This window comes from Sinohyriopsis cumingii, unplaced genomic scaffold (genome assembly GCF_028554795.1).
Source record: "Sinohyriopsis cumingii isolate HCF-2022 unplaced genomic scaffold, ASM2855479v2 utg001176l, whole genome shotgun sequence".
NCBI lineage: Eukaryota > Metazoa > Mollusca > Bivalvia > Unionida > Unionidae > Sinohyriopsis > Sinohyriopsis cumingii.
This window is the reverse complement of record NW_028315968.1, coordinates 336452-356964: the sequence shown is the minus strand read 5'-3', so window position 1 is coordinate 356964 and position 20513 is coordinate 336452. Positions and strand designations below refer to the sequence as shown.

At 35.2% G+C, this 20513-nt stretch overlaps 1 protein-coding gene across 2 annotated transcripts in view; it reads left to right on the top strand.

Annotated features, from left to right (window-relative positions):
* Positions 1–449: 449 nt before the first annotated feature.
* LOC149772749 (caspase-3-like) overlaps positions 450–20513 on the top strand; it is a 94218-nt gene continuing 74154 nt past the window's right edge. Inside the window, exons 1-2 of one of the 2 annotated variants that reach the window (XM_089947288.1) lie at positions 450–721; positions 14556–14721. In XM_089947288.1, coding sequence (XP_089803414.1) covers positions 14587–14721 — 135 coding nt within the window. In that variant the 5' untranslated portion in view covers positions 450–721; positions 14556–14586. The remainder of the gene's footprint in view (positions 722–14555; positions 14722–20513) is intronic. The other variant, XM_089947287.1, reaches the window with a different exon arrangement.

Below are 20513 nucleotides of genomic sequence, written 5' to 3'. Positions count from 1 at the left end.
TTTATCTAGATGTCGAAGCTGTGCCCACAAATAAAAATTAAAATCATTCTAGAATATAGATGTCTGTAATTAAGTATGAAATTTAAGGACATACACGTCATCCCGGACTCTGTCGATATTTTCCAGGTAAATGGCAATTAGAAATGTTCGTTACGTTTCAAATTGCTTTAGTAATTCAGCGTATTTCATTTTGATCCAGAACTTAAATTTGCAATCAATTTAAAAATCCCTTTAGTTGTAAATGTATCACGTGTTTGTTTCTGGACAGTATTTGAAAGTATTTGGGCAGTATTTGGGTATATTTGGGTGTATTTTGGTAAATCGTGCCGCCGAAGATCATGTGTTTTGGATACGGGGATATTTGGTACTGGTACGGGTTACACTTCTGTAGTCATGCAAGCAGCGGTGTAGTGTTAAATTTTGACCCTCGTTGAATTAAATAAATATGTCAATTGAATTACTACTAAAATTTAGTTAGTGTAGACTTTTTGTTCTCATAAAGTATTTGTGTCAATTTGTATCAAAGGACGATAATACCGTATATGTGTTGACTGTATATCAATTCTTTTCAAAAAGACCATCTATTCAGTTTAATTTTCGAATGTGTGGATGAAACCAGACATGGGATATATACTTCCTGTTTCGATTTAGAAGTCAAGAAAACCAAGGGGATTCACCTCCAAAGTTCCCCCTTCGTATGCGCTTCAAAAATAGATCAGTTGTAAGTGTCTTCCTAGCTATTAGCTTTTGCTATACACTGTTCTGATTAGAATAAAAAGATTTAGCTATTTGGGTATGATACATACCTGTTTACTGGCGTTTCAAACGCACTCGTTTATGAAATAAGAATAACTATTGACAACACGAGTCTCATTTATGGTGAAAGTCATGCAGATCATGTACGCGTTCGGTACAGGGGTGGATGAAGGCTCACTGGTGCCCTAAACACTAACAAATCTTGGTGCCCTCCTCCTTTCCACGTACACCTGGGAAGATAACCCTAGGGTGCACCATGATCAAGAAACAGAACATAAATCATTATGATCAATTTGCACTAGTTTTATCAATTTTTTTTTTACAAATCTTCATTCGTTTTTTTTCTTCTTTTCACCCTTTTCTCAACTTTGTGGTGCCCCCTTTGGCCCTGGTGCCCTAAGCACGTGCTTAGTCTGCTTAATGGTTAATACGCCCCTGGTTCGGTACAAGCTATTTCAGTAACGGGTGTACTTTTTAAGAATTTTATTATACATACTTTTAAATGGCGTTTATTCACTTTATTTAGATTCTTCCTTTTCCTTTCGAAGGCCATTGGTTAAACACGTACAGCAGAACTCAATAAAGTACATGGACATTTTTGGACAAAGCGAACTTAAAGGTGTGATCAGACCCGATTGAATGTCAAGCACTGTAATGCCACAATGAAAACTAAGCATTTTGAAAATAATGTCATGTTGACAGGTGTGAAACAATTCATTGATATATTGATGCATCAATACTTTTCTGTAACGATTCACGTATGGATACAAGAGACGGATAATCGATAAAAAAATGACATACCATATGCAAGTTATTTTAGTCTTCAGCAGTCTTGAATAATTATTATTAGTTTGCTTTATTAATTTTGAAAATTAGAATTTATCTGAAACAGCAACTGCAGTCACAGGCACTCATTTTTATTAATAAAAATGAAAAAAAATACTATTGAGAATACTCGCTGCCATCTATAAATTAACACAAAATGACATGGTTCATAATTAGTGCCCCCCCCATTCCAGGCTAATTATCTTAACTCAGCTGCATGTTCAGCATATACTGTACATTCCAAACTTGTTCCACATGTATAATGAAGCACTTTACAGATCATTTAATAACCAATTTTACGCGATTTTTCAGCCTTGAATTATATTATGTCTCAGATCTAGGAGATGCTTAATTACGCATATTTGGACAGAACCTTTTTTATCTGGATTGCGGAAAATCACCCATGCAGGAGTTCTCCATATGGACCTTATTTTGTTGCAACAGAAAACTTTTGCGGCACAATAAATATGTTCTAATCACTATGAAAAATGGAATGATACTTTTATTTAAGTTTGCTGCTGACTTCCTTTGATCAAAGTTCGTTGGCTTGCTTTGTTGAGGTGCATGTGTTATTGAAGGTGCTGCTAAAGGCTCTCTTTGAAGGACCAAGCAAATACTTATTTATTACTGCTGTGGCAACATTAAATAATTAAACAACATTGAGACAGACTTTGTTTTTATTTGCTTGTTTTATTTATCAGTGCTTCAAAGTTAATCGGTTTTCTTTGAAGTTGCAAGAAAACTATTTTTTCTGGTACATTTGTTTATAAAACTGCAGTCGTCTGGTTGACTGTAGTCATTTCCTATTCCCACCGTCAGAGATGGTTGATTATAGCTAGTCAGTTACATGGCTATTTTGGTTGTATTACAGCATACAGTACGAAGGCTAAACATTAGCACAGGCAGATTATGATATAACAGTGCAATGTTATGGTGGTTTGTCAATATGAAGCAAGGATTTGTTTATGCAACAATTAATTCCAGTGCATTTTTATATCCAAGTTTGCGGGTACCTTTCATTGTACCTTTGCATTTCTCCACTCCAAATCCAAGGCTGTATATACAGGTTTTATCAGCCAAAAATGTTGTCACCAAAACTATCACCAGCTAGTATATTTGTTGCTAAAAAGGAAAAAAATCACAATTTGTGACATTGGCAAAGCCCGGCGCAATCCCTGTTATTGTGTTCATTTCTGATTGTAGCCAAATAAATATTGCATGTGACCTCAAAATCAAGACATGTCGAGAATTGGACAAAATGCCTTTTGCAAATTTGGATAATAATTTGGAGTTCAAAGAAAAGCTGATGAAGATTTTAATGAGATTCATAACTGTGCTAAAGTTGATAGAACTGATATTTTGGATGGGATAGTAACCAAGCGTAAGAAAGTGCATGACGCCTGGCTTAGTGTTTGGAATAAAAACTTTACATGGATTTACAAAATTCATTCTGATGGACAAACAAGAGTTAAATGCCAGTGGTGTAAAGAATGTGGAAAATTAAACTCAATGGCAACCACTGGTTCTTCTGATCTGCAAAGTTCCACATTTTCTAGGCATGAGACATCTTGAGACCACCTATTTGCTAGGTAGTTATAAAATCATTGAAATTCACACTGACAGATGCCTGTACAACTCTGCTTCAAGAGTATATAGATTTCCAGACTTTGCAGTCCAGGCTGTGATTGTGTTGGTGTCACCAGTGACATCCATGGCATGCAGGAGAGGCTTCAGTCTGCAGAACAAAATCAAGATGAAGGGAAGGTCCAGAATAAAACATGAGACTTTAACACAAATGATGCGAGTCAAAGAAGAGGGACCCGGTGTGGAGGAATATGATCCAAAGCCAAGCATCAGAAAATTTTGTGAAATGTGACATAGACAAAAGCGAACTTTATTGTAGTTAAAGAATATGATAATTGTACATGATATAAATTTTAATATATATTTTTTGTATAGAATAATAAATAATTGCAAATAAATAAAACTGACAAAGTTGGTCTATTTATTCCTGGCATTTTAATGGACATTTAGCCATTTCAACATGCTTCTGGGAGGGGACTGCAACTTTTGCTGGTGGGACTCCTATTTTTACCAAGTTAGGAGTCCTGGACTCCTAGTTTTAAAATCCTAGTGAGACCTCTGATGTCTGCTTGGGCTGATTTGAAAGCTGCACTACCTGTGTGTCGCAAAGTGAAATCTGTCACAGTGAATTCTCATTGGTGGTTATTGCTTGTTCCAGTTTAAGTTAAACAATAACCACCAATCAGAAATTAGTGTAGCTTATTCCCTGTGTGACAAATGGGAAGTATTGGTAAAGCGACAGAAACTTTGTGCAGAAGTCATTAATTGATATGTAAAGTACTTTAAACAGAGATGGTGTCATGTGTGTGAATAGGTGAATCATGCAAAATTTGAAAGAATTTGCAAACTTGGAGAACATTGATGTTTGAGAACTCCCACAAATTAATTGAAAGCCCTGCATATGAAAATGTGCTCAGAGAAGTATACAACATTTTTTTAGGCTAACCATTCTTGTTGGGACATCTATTTTTCAGGTAGGCAACTGTTTATACATCTGGGTTCTTCAAGCATGACATTAATGGTTGTTACACTAAATTTGATTGGCACATGGTCAGCCCAGGAATAAGCATTATTATGGAGTAGTGTGAACCTTTCATGAAGGCTGTTTAACAAATGTGTGTTGGAAAATACAGGCTACCTAGAAAACCCAAAATGTCTGATTCCTGGTGTGGTTCATTATGATTTCGTTTGGCAGATACTGGCTGATGGTAGGGATGAAAGCAATAATTTTAAAGTTATGAGGCATATCAGATTATTGGAGCTGAGAAAGTGTTAATGGAGATACCAGAGAGTGATTTTTAACCTGAAAATGGTATTAAATACAAGTCAGATTTACATGTTTGATGGACAAAAAAAACTGGCATGATGGTCATTCTCTCTTTCAGCAGCATTTCGAAATGTAGAAAGGGCAGAATACTGAGCCTAATTAAAATACAAACAATTTGAAAGTATAAAAATCAGTTTTTACTTTTTATCAATAAATTTAGCCCTGAAGAGCATATGCTACAAAACCATTTGTTAATATGAAGGTTAAAATAAACCGAATAAATAAGGGTAAAAAAATGAAATTAACAAGTAAAGATATTTGAATACCTCTGTCTGCACAAGCATTGACTATGGCTTTGAAAGACTAAAAACCCAAATAGATCATTATGGAATAGATAAGAAATCTGGCATAACAGTCATTAAACTACTGATTCAACAAAGTTTATGTTAGTGAAAAATCCTACTTTGGAGCAGATCTATGCACAATAATATCTATGAGCACTGGAAAATTGTACATAACAGTTATAAACTCACACAATTCATTCAGGGGTCCCTCAAGGCTCAGTTTTGGGCCCTCTCATCTTCCTTATCTATATCAATGATCTACCATTAAATAATAAATCCACAAATGCAGATTTGTTTGCAGATGATGTAACCTTGTATACATCTAGTTCTGATACTGAAGTTATCCAAATGAGATTGAACTCAGACCTTATTAGAGTCCAAAACTGGGCACCACAAAATAGGATGGTAATTAATGAAGGTGAAACAAAATGTATGACGTTGGGGATGTCACAAAAGCTACACAAGTCAGGGAAACCAGAACTATCTCTTGCAATAAATAATCATCCATTAGAAAATGTCAAACATGAAAAGCTGTATGTGTGTCTGTAGAAAATAATTTATTATGGGATGATGATATTGATAAACTTTGTAAAACACTGTCATCCAAAATTACCCTACTCAGCTGAATCAAGAAATATTTACCTATGGAAACTCAAAATCTATACTACAGGTCATATATTCTTCCAACAATGGATTATTGCTCAAATGTATGGGAAAACTGTGCTAAATCTGAGCTTGACAGGATTTATGAACTTCAGAAACGAGCAGCACGTGTAATTTTAGATGCATCTATTGATCATCCCTCAAAAGCATTATTTACAGAACTCAAATGCTTCACACTATATGACAGGATAGATTTTCACAGGGCAGTTCTTTTATATAAATGTCTACATGGAACTGCACCAGGGTATCTTTAGGACTTATTCAGGCCTTTTTCAACACAATACCAGTTGAGATCAATATCACATGGAAACCTTCTAGCACCAGAACTAAGAACAGAGCAATTTAAAAAGAGCTTCCAATACCCTGGTACAGTTCAGTGGAACAAGTTTCCACTACATGTAAAATCTGCTGACAGTATTAGAGTATTTAAGAAGAGATATCATGAGCATGTATGTGTTTCTAATAGATAATGGAATTTATTATTTTAATATTAAACATGTTAAAATAAAGAGTAATTATTGCTATCTTCATATAATGTACATTGTTATACTCTCCTTAAGAGGGCTCAAGGGAGAATAGTCCTTGACTAATAAGTCACCCTCTATAAATAAAGCATTATGATTATTATTATTATATAAATCCAGCTGTTGTTAGTCCACATTGGAAAATGTTACACAATGATGTTATTTAGGCAGGATGACCTCAACTCCTAAAACAAATATCAGGGTTGATATCTTACATTGTAGGACTAACAAAGTTGCAGCATGTTTATAATTTCACAATGTAGCATTGTCCCATATGTTTCTGACCTACATGATTACATTACATTACATTTTTAAGCTAAATCTATTATCACACAATATTTAGACTTTGCTTTCTAAGAATTGTATTTTTTCGTTAATCTGTTTGCCAAATTTTTTATGAAAACAGACAGTCTATTGAAGTTTTATTTCCTAGACACATCAATGTCTGTCTTTATATGTTTACTTACAGTTTCAAACTGATTTTATAAAGAAAATAACACAAACACATCAGTTAAAATCTGTCACAACTTCTTGGCTACAGTGAGGGAGCAGCTGAAAAGTCATAAACTACTGTCACTAATTGTACATCTAAAAAAAAATCACATGGCAAAGTTGTGTTTGCTTTTCTAACAGAAAAAGGTGAAGTTTACATTTTTTAGGCAACTTGGTCACTCACCTAGCCTGGTAGTGCCACCCCTGAGAAAGAATGTTCTATGTAAGTAATTGGTAAATTTCCCATGGGGGATATTTAGCAGCTACCTATATAGTAACCAAATTTACCCTGCCAAGTTCACTATACCTATCACATGTACTTTGTTCCAAATTCTTATTTTTAGAACTTCACCTCCAAAATTTTAAAAAAATCTCATTTTTTAATATGGACTGCCCTACAAAGAAACCCTTTTCCCAGAAAAATTTCCCTTTGTATGAACTATATTTTTCTATGCAGAAAGAATGTTCTGTATAGGTAATTGGAAATATTTACCAAGTACCTGTATTGTACCTTCTGTCTCCATATATGAACTTGATAGTCAGCTTAAAAGGAAGTTTTTTCTGGGTATAGACATTTTCCAGGAAGTTGAATCTGGGTTTTTCCACTCCAATATTTAACGCATGCGCAATCAACGTAGGGCAACTTTTAATAATAATGACCTTATTTAAAGAGGGTAACACAATTAGCTAAGAACTATCTACCTTGAGGCCCTCATACAAAGGAATTTATTTATTTTAGCGATTGTCATGAACATAGTGTATGTCATGAAGAAAGTTTCAAATAAATTTTTTAAGGTTTGACATCTGTTGTTGTTGTTGTTGGGCTTAATGCCATTTTTCAGCACATGATAGGCAGCCAGTATTAATGGTGGAGGAAGAACCAGGGAAAACCCTGGAAAGAACCACCGACCCACAAGAAGCTACTGGCAAGCTTTCTCACATACCCACATTGGCTGAATCCGAGACTTGAAACACCGCAGACAGAGGTGAGATGGCAGTGATCCGTAATGGAGAGCGCTTTAGACCACTCAGCCACTTGGGGCCCCTTCGACATCTGTACACCCTTCACAGAAATAGTGTTTAAAAATCATGAATAAATAGTTCAGTAACCTGCCTAAAACAGAAAAGTAGACATGAGCACAAAAAGCATCACAGAGGACCAGGGCAGCGAAAAGGATTTGTGGGCCCTAGGAAAAATTATCCAATAGGCCCCAATGAATCATAAATATAAACAACGGTGGACCCCCTGACCATTGTGGTCTTGAGGAATTTGTTCTACTCTGTCCGTGGTCCTGGATAGGACTTACAAAGTTGTATGACCATTTCTGAAAGGAAAGGGGTTGGTGGACAAATTTTTGCATGTGACCAGAATTACAATTTGTACAAATCTACGTGTATTTAGATGACTCTTCAAGACCATATACTTGCGAAAACATGAGGACTTACAACTCTCTTTGTTACATATAATTAATTTCATAGCGAATGCATACAGGTGAACACAGCATTATCAATGCTAGCATAATCAGATCCCAAGCCCAATCCGGGAAGCGACACGAGTTACACATAGCTGATAGTACTGTAGGAACTGGCCATTGCAAATGTATCGCAGGATGAGTTAACTCATCATTATCATCCATATTTTTTCACGGAATTAGCAAACTAAGGAAAGAGAGAGAGAGAAAAAATAAATTTCTTAGCCAGTCGAATGTATCATAAGCAGTTTTGGGATTCACATTCATTCCCATTTAATTTATTAACTAAACGGCAAATCTTTGAGGAATCGGCTTAATATGTGATGTGCTGCCTTTGGTGTTCATTGTTTGCTGCTAATTAGACAAGTTAACTTGTTTATTTTGGGATTATTCGTTACCATGCATTCATATGAGGGGGGGACGGAGTTTAGATGAGAATCACGATGCAGTAACATAAAGCAATAGATACTCATTCATTGTTAAAAATACTTGATGAAAACATGCAGTTCAACTCTTATACTTGTGTACTGGCACATTATTGTTTACTACTATTTGTGGCGATCTATAATGACAAATGTTCTATTCATGCAAGAAGTGTTGGTCACTCAAGTTGCCCTACGTCAAATGTGCATGACCGTTCCGGATGTGGCTATTGGATAGGTTTGGCCAGCTAAAAATAGTATTTGAAAATGATCTATAAGGTTTTTTTGGTTGGGAGGAATGGGTGGTACATAAGAATATGAGGCTTGGTATTTAGGGGGGTGGGGGAGGTTCTAACAATTTTGGACTTTTAACTAACTGACTGATTTCAGTTACAATTAGCTCATGGATGAATCTCCAGATATACATGTCAGCACTGTACATATGGTGGTCTCCAAGCAATGCAGTGATTTTCTTGTAATAGCCATTGGCCTTGCTGATGAGAATAATTTTACCTGGCACTATCCATAAAACTAAAAAAAACAAACAAAAATCAAGTGTTAATCAGAATAATCAGTATATCAGTGCATGGATACTTTTTCTATATTGATGTCCATATCAATGCAAAAAGTGAAGAATCAATACAAAGTCACTTACCCCTCTGTTGAAGTTACTTTAATCTCAATCAGTCATGAATGATTATTAGTTGTTTGTTCTTTTTATCCTTTAAGCTGAGAATTCATCTGAGACAGCTGTCACAGGCATATGCATTCATTTTTGTTGAATAAAAAAAAACAAAAGCAATTGATTATACCCACTTGCCTTCTACAATAAAAACAGGTCATTATTTGCTCCCCCTGCCAATTGCATGCTAATTATTTCATTCTATCAACATAGCAGGTAATAACATTTCAATATAATCAAGACAATGCTGATTTGTTCTTCATGTATTATTTGCATATTTTGCTGATCATTTGATAGCCAGTTTTATGCAAAGCTTCTTACTTGCTTCATATCTTGTCTACTTGGAGTGAATGTCATGGCTACACTTTCTGTGTGTGATGCAGTGAAACATGTTAATTTCAATTCTGATTGGTGGTTACTCTTTGATTAATTCCAGAGAATAACAATAACCATCAAGGAGAACTAAGTGTAGCTTATTCACTGCGTGATACAATGGAAGCATTGCATCAAAACTAGACTCAAATAGATGCAAAGCAACAGATACTCTTCACACAAAAGTGGCTATTAAAGGGTCTGTAAAGTACTTAAGTTGTCAATGGCAGCAAGTTGGAATTTCTCCTTTAAGATTGATATATGTAATAAGGTGGAGCTCTACAGTTTTGTATTTTGCATAGGGTTAGGATTTTAAAGAAAAGAATTTCCCCAGCTTTCTTCACTGGTTATACTTGTTATTTAAAAAAGACCTTGTATATCTTAGGTATAATGCAAAGAACCTTTAATTCCCTTTATTTTGGTGTATGATTGATGGGTGTACTATGGGTTATAGAGTATACAGCTTGGCCTTACTTCAGATGTGCACCTTTCAAAAAAGTGCTAGCTCTACTTGGTCATTTTCACTTCCTGAACTTCAGAGGTAAATTGTATAAAAAAGAGAAGATAACATTTTTTTACATTTTATATATTTGGTAATTCATTCATTGCACTTTCAGCAGCTGGTATTGTCTGGTCTGGCAAAATTCATTTTCCCTATTTTAATAGCTGCTATGTATAGTGTACTTTAGACTAATTCAGGCTGATTTTTTAACACAAGGGAGCAGTCATTTTAGTTAGCAGTGTGCTTAAATCATGTAAAATTTCCAAAAGTACAGTATCCAGAAGAAATATCATCCACATTACATTAATGTAGCATAGAGGTATGCCAACATTCTCTCCACTGTGCATGTTTTAAATGCGAACTACTTCACCTTACATACGTCACTCTCTCAAAAGTACATATTATCTGGTGAGTGCCCCCTAAGCAACTTGCCATGTTGATGAGATAAAACAAAATAGCAAGGGAGCCGATTCCAAACAGCATGAGCTATTGTCACCTTGTCAATTTGTAGAAGACAAGTGGGTATAGTCAATAAATTCCTTTTTCACTGAGAAATGAGTTCCTATGGCCATGGTATTTGATTGGCATCTACAATGTGAAAGACCTGGTTGTTAGACACCTCGGTTCCTACTCATGGATTTGGTCTAGATAAGAGTTTCCTTGCACAAAGAAATTGTACTGTTTCTTCTGTTTTGATTCGATAAGACTGTAATGCCTTCCAGATTTAAGTCAAGACATGAACAATAAGATGTTTTTAAAGCATTCATGCAGTGCAAAGCAATGGGCATGATGACCCAGAGAAGTCATGCATCTGATCAAATGGAGTAGCCTGATGTATTACCTAAAAGGTTGAATTAAAGCCACGGACAAAAAACGGGTAGTCTGTATTGAAGTACTATTTTCTGCTTGTCAGTGATGAGTATGGCTTAAATATAGATAAGTCTTTGCCAGTAATTTGCATATTTGCAATACAGCCAAGGTGTCAACGCATATAAAACAGCAACACCCTACAACTGACAGACCTTCATAAGATGAATGACTCTGAGTCTGGAAACACAACTTTAACAAGTTTATTAAAAAGATCTGTCATGAGGAATTGTAAATTGTGCACTGCCACTAAAGTTAACCAAGTCTCTGCAAGTGCCACTCATCCATTTTTGATCCAGTCTCAGACAAGGCCTGCAAAGTGGGAGTGTTTACTATAGAAGTATGCAATGGTGTCTACATGTACGAGGTGATATATTTTTTTAAAATCCACTTTGCATGAAAATCAGGTTCTTTGCTACTTGTTTACACACACTTAAACACAAATTTCCAAGCATTGCTGAACTTGTAATTTTTCGTAGCCAGATGGGTTTTTTTAAATTGAGAGGAAGCACCTGTTTCTGTGTTTTGATATAAATTGATCAAAACAACATAAATCTGCCCTCAAAATATTCCTCTTAAAAAATCATTACAGAGTACCTAAGTGTTTCTGCTAAAATCATATTTTGGTTGGTCTCTCTTTCTTATCTGTCCTCCACCAATGGTCACTCAAGTTTTAATCACGGATTCAAAAGGCATCATGGACTATTTTTTTTACAACAGTAGGCTGATCAATTTACAGCTTGTTATTTAAATTTTTTAAATTGATGACGCAGCTTCATTGATGCACCAGTCACTGCTATGGTGGAATAATTTGTCAGTCCACAGTAGACTTGTTTTTGCTGGATTCTGTAAAGTGTGGATATAATGTATAAAAATAAAAATAAATTCTTCTTCTCTTTTTCAGTTTTGAAAAATCTTTTAATTTTTGACATTGTAGATTTCAACTATAAAATGATACATGCAGTAGATGACCTTTACAACAGTATTTTTTTCCTACCACCAGTAGAATCACATGTAAAGACATACCTAATTCATTACACAGGCTGCTTGTATTAAGATGTGATTTCCTGGATAAAACGAACAGTACAGTAAAAACTGTTATGAGCAACCTCTGCTATGAGCGACCACCTGTCATTTTTGACCACAATCGTGTGGCACAGATCGATTTTATTATTTAAACACTCTTGTGAGTGACCACCTGCTGAACGCCACCAGCAACCACAATGTCTTGGCAAAATATGCATTTTGACACTGCTATGAATGACTGCATTGCAAAAACCTTTATTTAATCTCTGTAACAATGACCAGTCATACCATTCTAAAAAAATTAGCTGGCTACCAGTATCTAAAATTGTGTACTAGGTATTTCTTATAGGGTTTTATAGTTTCATTTGTAAACCAGACCAAAGTACATGCAGATTATTCCCTTGTCTGATTCCATGCTTCATGTGCTCCTCCTATTGTTCTCCGCTATTCGTATATGTTTCTGGATGAGATAATTGTTTCTTTTTATTTCATTAATTGTTAGAATATGCTGAAGCGGTCAATCGGTCATGGGTTTGAACCCCAGCAGAGTCATACCAAAGACTTACAAAAATGGTACTAACAGCTACCTTGCTTGGCACTCAGCATTAAGAGGTTAGTGTTAGGACTGGTTGGCCTGGAGTCATGATAATGTTACTGGGTGGGACATCATGCTACGTGTCTGCGGCATGATGCCCCAGTGCTAGACATCACTATAAACTGCCACACTACAGACATCGTAGCGATATGACTGAATTTTTTTTAAAAGCTATGTTAAAAATCCTAATCACACACACACACACACACACACACACACACACACACACACACACATGTTCTATTATGATAATTATGTTCAACATAATACATATCATGATAGTATTGCATCTTTTATCATGATAATTGTTTTCTATATGTTTCATAAGGATTGAATTCTGTATATGTATCACAATAATTGATTTCAGTGTGATATCTATCACCATAATTGCATTCAATGTCATATCCATCACCAGAGTTGCATTCTATGTAGTATCTATCACCATAATTACATTCTGTGTGATATCTATGACCATAATTGCATTCTATGTGATATCTATCACCATAATTGCATTCAATGTCATATCCATCACCAGAGTTGCATTCTATGTAGTATCTATCACCATAATTGCATTCTGTGTGATATCTGTGACCATAATTGCATTTCTGTGTGATATCTATGACCATAATTGCATTCTGTGTGATATCTATGACCATAATTGCATTTCTGTGTGATATCTATGACCATAATTGCATTCTATGTGATATATATGACCATAATTGCATTCTGTGTGATGTCTATGACCATAATTGCATTCTATGTGATATTGATTATTGTGTTCTAGATGGTATGTATCACAATAAAAGTGTTCAATATGATATAGTCTAGCACTGGGGCATCATACTAGAGACATGAAGCATCATGTCCCACCCATTCATATTATTCTCACACTAGGCCGACCAGTCCTAACACTAACCTCTAATTGGTGAGCACCAAGCAAAGCAGCTGCTAGTACCATTATTATAAGTCTTTGGTATGACTCGGTCAGGGTTCGAAACCAGGACCTTCCGCATCTGAGGTGGATGCTCTATCCACTTAGGCCACTGGAGCAGTGTGTCACATATATAAACAAAAAAATGTGTCCATTTTTGCACAGTAAGCTACACTTGCATCAGTTTGTAAATCCATTGTTGGATATGCTTGATGTCTGGAACAAATGAAAACTTATGTATTTTCCAATTCTTTCTGTCTTTATTTTAAATGTTTACTAGATACTGATTAGAAAATAAAATGCTTTAAAAACACATTTATTATTACAATGCATTAAAAAGGTGTACCCAGCACATGGTAACAAGAAGTGAAACTGGACCCTAAGTATAAGCCCCAGTATTCTGTCATCATAATATTTAACAATTAAAAAATTATTTATGACAGTTTTCTGTCAATATAAAAAATGTGAGCCATTCTGATGATTATATTTAGTATCTGTTACTTACTTTATTTAATGTAATCTTGTTGTATTACGGAGGAAATGTAATCTTGTTGTATTACAGAGGAAATGTAATCTTGTATTACAGAGGACATGTAATCTTGTTGTATTAAAGAGGAAATGTAATCTTCTTGTATTGCAGAGGAAATGTAATCTTGTCATATTACAGAGGAAATGTAATCTTCTCATATTACAGAGGAAATGTAATCTTGTTGTATTACAGAGGAAATGTAATCTTTTTGTATTACAGAGGAAATGTAATCTTGTTGTGTTACAGAGGAAATTTAATCTTTTTGTATTAAAGAGATGTAATCTTGTTGTATTACAGAGGAAATGTAATCTTGTCATATTACAGAGGAAATGTAAGATTGTTGTATTACAGAGGAAATGTAATCTTGTCATATTACAGAGGAAATGTAAGATTATTGTATTACAGAGGAAATGTAATCTTGTTGTATTACAGAGGAAACGTAATATTGTTGTATTAGAGAGGAAATGTAATCTTGTTGTATTACAGAGGAAATGTAATATTGTTGTATTACAGAGGAAACATAATATTGTTGTATTACAGAGGAAATGCAATCTTGTTGTATTACAGAGGAAATGTAATATTGTTGTATTACAGAGGAAATGTAATCTTGTCATATTACAGAGGAAATGTAATCTTGTTGTATTACAGAGGAAATGTAATCTTGTTGTATTACAGAGGAAATGTAATATTGTTGTATTACAGAGGAAACGTAATCTTGTCATATTACAGAGGAATGAATGAACAGGACAGAGAGACCTTAAGGAAGAACAGAGTCAACTTGAGAGATAACATAGCAGATCCAGATTCGGTCAATGAACTTCTTTTTGAGCGAGATGTATTTACAGAGGCCATGAAACAAGAAGTTGAGGTAAGACTGTAATTTTTGCTCTACTTTGCATAGACTAGAAGACCATATGAGATGGCCTATTGTCCATCATCTGTCAGCCATCTATCCATGGGCACAAGTTTGTTATTGCTACTACTCCTAAATTATTGGGAGGATTGCCGTAAATCTTTACAAACACATTCCTGAAAATGTTGCCACTAGGAAATACAATATGGCCACTTCCTTTTTAATGCTACTTCTCCCATATGAGTTGTTTTATTAACATGAGATGTTTTGTTAAAGTCTTCTTGCAATTTAAAATGGTAAACTTGTCTGCATTTGCAACAAGCACAATGAAGGAAATAAAGGCATACCGCTGTGTAACTTGTATGTACTGTGACTGGCGTTGCATTATAAGGGGAAAAGCACACTGTCTAAAAGAAACAGCTGATCTAAATGGCTGCTTCCATGAGCATAAGAAATGAGCTTGAACTAGTCCAAAGCACACTCATTTAAGCAGTTATTAAGACAGGGAAATTAATTTATCTAGAGTAAATGATACTAGCTTCCAAATGTGCAATAAATGAGTTATAAAATATATATAAAATAAATAGAAGAAAAGATACAGGCTAGTGATTATTTTTCCCAATTTACCTCAGATCTCTAGGTAGTGGAGAGAACAACACAGCTAGCAGTCTTTGAAAGGTGCACATCCGAAGTGATGCAAATCTGTATACTCTCCAACCCAAATTGAATCATATACCAGAATAAAGGGGATTAACAACACTTATATACATGGTCCGTGTGTTATTTTTTAAAAGATAACAGGAATACCAGTGGGGAAATTTAGGGAAATTCTTTCTTTTTGTAAATTCAGACCCAGTGCAAATTATGAAACTGTTGAGCATAACCTATTGCTACCCACCCCCAAATGGATGGTCATATCAACATGGGGTTTTCACCAATATGATATCTAATAGGTCCTAAATGAAAGTAGTGCCAATCCTACACACTGGCAGCCATGGGTTCTCAAGCTGTGGTATGCAGACCACGGATGGTCCACAAGCTCCATTCAGGTGGTCCATGGAAAGGCTGCAGTAGTTACCTATCGGGTACACGCAACATTACAGTAGATCATTAAGTAGTCCACCAAGTCTCTAAGCAATGTTAAAATGATCAGCGAAAATAAAAAACTTAACAACCACTGATCTAGAAAACCATTTTTTCTCTTAAGAATATCAGAGATGGTTTCGAAATACAGTATTTAGAATAAAAACATTTTGGATTCTTGCAAATTCTTTGCAGTCAGTAGAGCGTCAGCCAGAGTTATTTTCCCAGAAATTTTGTATCTTATCAGGACAAGCACCTGGCTGGTATGATCGTGATATTTCTTCAGAAACACGTGTTATCATCATAGAGTTAAAGATTTCTAACAACGATGTATAAAAGAAGTACATACATTTATATTAGTGGTTAAGGCAAAGTTTTGTCGCAAAGTATTCGAGATGACTCTGTGTCCATGTTTCTTGACAAACTCTCAATCCTGTTCATTGTAGAAAATTACCTGAAGGTGACCCCAGAAAATTGTAGATAATTTATTACTGGATGTTCAAACAGATGTAAAACTACCCGAATCCTATAATTAGGTAGATTATTGAGGATAGATATTTAATGAGTCAAAACAGTGATGTGTTTTCAATTAATCTTGATGTAATAACTAATATAGTAAATCCATTAAAAATAATATATCAATGTGTTTATAATTTTATTTCTTCATCGAATCAATGTACGAGAGCAAAAGGTTTCTTCAGAAGTTTAAAGTGGTTTTTTTACCTCCTGTAAACACAGTTGACATCAGTGCAGCTTGTCTGTAGGTTGACTGATGAGGGTACAATTCTTCATTGTGGGCTTAATTTTAGTGGGAAATAATAAAAACAATCTAGGCTACAGCTGCCCATGTAGTAATATTACTCTATTTTTAGGTGACATTGTAAAACTGCTTTTGTGATAACCAAAACCTGATGTAATAACTATACTGCATTGCTAATTACCAAACCCATGTAAAACAAATTACTATATTCCCAGAGAACAATTCTTCACTGAGTTTGTGATCTCCAAACCCTGCTGTAATAAGAGCACTACATAATGGTAAACACAAAAATCATGTAGTAATGTTTCCCTATTTCCATGTGAAAATGTACCACTCATTTTGTGACCTCCAAAATCCTGTAGTAACAACACTACATTGGTAATCACAGAACCCATGTAGTAATATTACCCTGTTTCCAAGGTAACAGTGTATTGCTGATTATGCAATCTCCAAACCTGATGTAGTAATAATACTACATTGCCTCAAATCCATGTAGTAGCATGAGTCCTATAATTTTCCAGGCGAGAGTGGAACACTGATTTTGTCTTCACAAAAACCCAATGGAGTAATTTTGCTACAAGGATAAAGTTTAATGATATGCATTAATGATTTTTGTTAATATAGTAACATGATGACATTGTTACTCCTGAAACCCATCTTGTAGTGATATTTCTTGCTGCTTTACTTCTTTGTTAATATCTAACACTTGCAGTAATACTACCGGATTTCAAACGTAATAGTTCAGTACCATTGTTTTGATCTTCAAAACCATTAGTTGGTACTAGATGTATTACTACAAGTCCAAAATTTACTGCTTTGCCATAATATTACTTGTTAAGGAAGCATTTCTACACTGTAGACCTATCCGATCTGCTGTCAAATTTTAAGTTCACACATAAAAGGCATTGGCTTTGTGCCCAAGGTGGATTCTATCAAGGGTGCTGACATGGTTGTGTAGGACACTTTTTTGAACTGCTCTAGAGGGCTTCATTGGTTCACCTCTCATGTAAGACCCGCTTCCTACTCGCATTATTGAAGGCAGGCAGAATTAGCAAGCTGACCTGATCTACCTGCAGTACCAACAGGATCTGACAGCATAAATCATGACTGCCATTGCTTTCATTGCCAAGAACAGGCTTACGTTGAATGGAGTCGGACTTTTGTTGTGAAATCCCTGTCTGCTTTGGACTCTTCATCTCAGGGTTGTCTACTGGACCCTAGTGTGATTTTGAAGTGGTACCTAAAAAGGACTGAGCTGGTGCATCAAGGGATATCATGCCTCTTCTTACCCTACATAGGGAAAGGATGATATATCAGCATAATCAGACACTTTAAAATGGATGACTCATTCTGCATATCGGGAAATAATCTTAAATCAAATGAATTTGCCACTCATTGAGGCCATTGTAGTTTGCAGTTGCCACATGTGTTGCATTTGAGTGGCGCTGTCTAACTGACATTATCCATGCAATCCAGGGATGGAGTTCACTTCCTCCAGCTTTTATTTCAGAGATCTTTCATCCCAAAAGGTTCAGCTCAACCTGTTAGGACCTATAGCTGTGGTCATTTGACAGCTTCATAAGGACATGGCTTCACAACTTAAGCTGGATTTGCAGAAGAGAAAATTTATCCCTTTCAAAGTCACTCACTGACTGATGGAGTCTATTCTATTGTCAGGTTATCTAGAAACTGTCTTACATACTGCAGGGACCAGAGATGGTATGTCTCTCCGGGGTAGGGGCATGTGACTCCCAACACCTTTAACCTATTTCTCCTAAGGTATATTGATCATATAATGATTTTGAAGAAGAAACCAATTATGTTTGCAAAATATGTTTCTTTAGTAATGCTTGCCCGATCATAATACATACACCCTTCCTGCCTAACTGCAGTTATATCCATATGGCAAGATTGCCTGACACTCCAATAGTAACTGAAGTAGTCACAGGATTTGATGCCATGTATGAAGGGTAGATCACCCTAACTCTTACCAATGTGGATAGATAGCTTTTAGCTTTTTACCTAAAATGGCATCGCTTGGGAAGGCTGGATTTCAAGGTAGTAGTAGTTTTTCTAAGGTATTTTCATCAGGTAAGTATTACATGTATTTACTGAACATATTTTACTGGGAAAAAATTGGTTTCTTATAATGTTTTGAAACTAAACTAAAATGGTGCTGATTTGACGGCCAACGTATAGCTGTCTTGAAAATCACATTTTCACTGCTCTTCTTAAATGGAAAGTCATTTTGACATGAAGGTTTTCATCAGAAGAGTTTTATGGTGTCTGCTTGGTCCTAAAAAGAAAATGACTAACCCACAGTATGGTTAGCGTAGTGGTTATCTTGAAAATATTTTGTATCTGTCTCTGTTCCTTTAAAATGAATGGCTGTATCAACATATTTTAGTAGATCCTAAATGAAAATGGTGCTGGTTGTACAACCATTTTGGCCACCACAATAGTTCATCTTGAAAATCTTTTTGTCATTACTCCTGCTGAATGGATGATCAGTTTTCACCAAAAGACTTCTAGTGATGCCTGCAGTATCCTAATTATATGAAAATGGTACCAAGCTGTATCCTAATTATATGAAAATGGTACCAAGCTGTATCCTAATTATATGAAAATGGTACCAAGCTGTATCCTAATTATATAAAAATGGTACCAAGCTGTATCCTAAATATATGAAAATGGTACCAAGCTGTATCCTAAATATATGAAAATGGTACCAAGCTGTATCCTTAATATATGCAAATGGTACCAAGCTGTATCCTAAATATATGAAAATGGTACCAAGCTGTATCCTAAATATATGAAAATGGTACCAAGCTGTATCCTAATTATATGAAAATGGTACCAAGCTGATCAGATACAGTATGTGCACTAAAGCAGCTAGTATGAAAATCTTGTTATTGCTGAAGAGATGGTTTCAACACTCAGCAGTAAAAAGGAAGAAATGGTCTTATCTTGATTTCCTGGAAATTCCTATTGCCAAGTAGAACATCAGTCCATTTGAGGCACTCATGTTTTTGCATTCAGGGCAAATTTGCCCTAAATAATGCCAGTTCTACAATATTGTCTGTTATAGAAACAAGAGCAATACACTGGCTTGTATTGTAAATCTTCTCCTTGTAGTTCTTCAGAAATTACCAGTCTTGTTTGTCTTGCCAGACAATACATGACAGACATTATAGCAGTAACTTTCTTGACAGTAGCATATCTATCACAGCTATCATAGCAGTCACTTTATTGACAGTAGCATATCTATCACAGGCATTAAAGCAGTCACTTTATTGACAGTAGCATATCTATCACAGACATTATAGCAGTCACTTTATTGACAGTAGCATATCTATCACAGCTATCATAGCAGTAACTTTCTTGACAGTAGCATATCTATCACAGCTATCATAGCAGTCACTTTATTGACAGTAGCATATCTATCACAGGCATTATATCAGTCACTTTATTGACAGTAGCATATCTATTACACAGGCATTATAGCAGTCACTTTATTGACAGTAGCATCCTTGGTGCCAAAGGAAATTAAGTTTTGGTCATTCTTTCAAATTTCTAGAGAAATGGGACTTGGAGGGAAACAGTAGTAACAATTAGGGTTGAATCTGGATGATAATACATGTAGCAAAAGTTTTTTTTTACTGCACACAAGGGTCTTGTATATATGATTCAGTAACAAGATGGAGGCACAAGAGTGAAATTGACGTGCATTGAATTAACCTTCATATGATAATGTCTGTTTCAGTGAAAAATTAAATTGCTTCAAATGACATTCAAGAATTTTAGGATGTTCATTGGAAAATGATAGGATTTTTCATGGTTGATCATTCATTTTCCTTCTTCTTCATAAATGAGACTTCTTCCAGACTGGAATATCATGAACTTGAAACATTTACACATAACATGATTGCATGTAAATATCTTATTTGTGTCTAGATATTGTGAT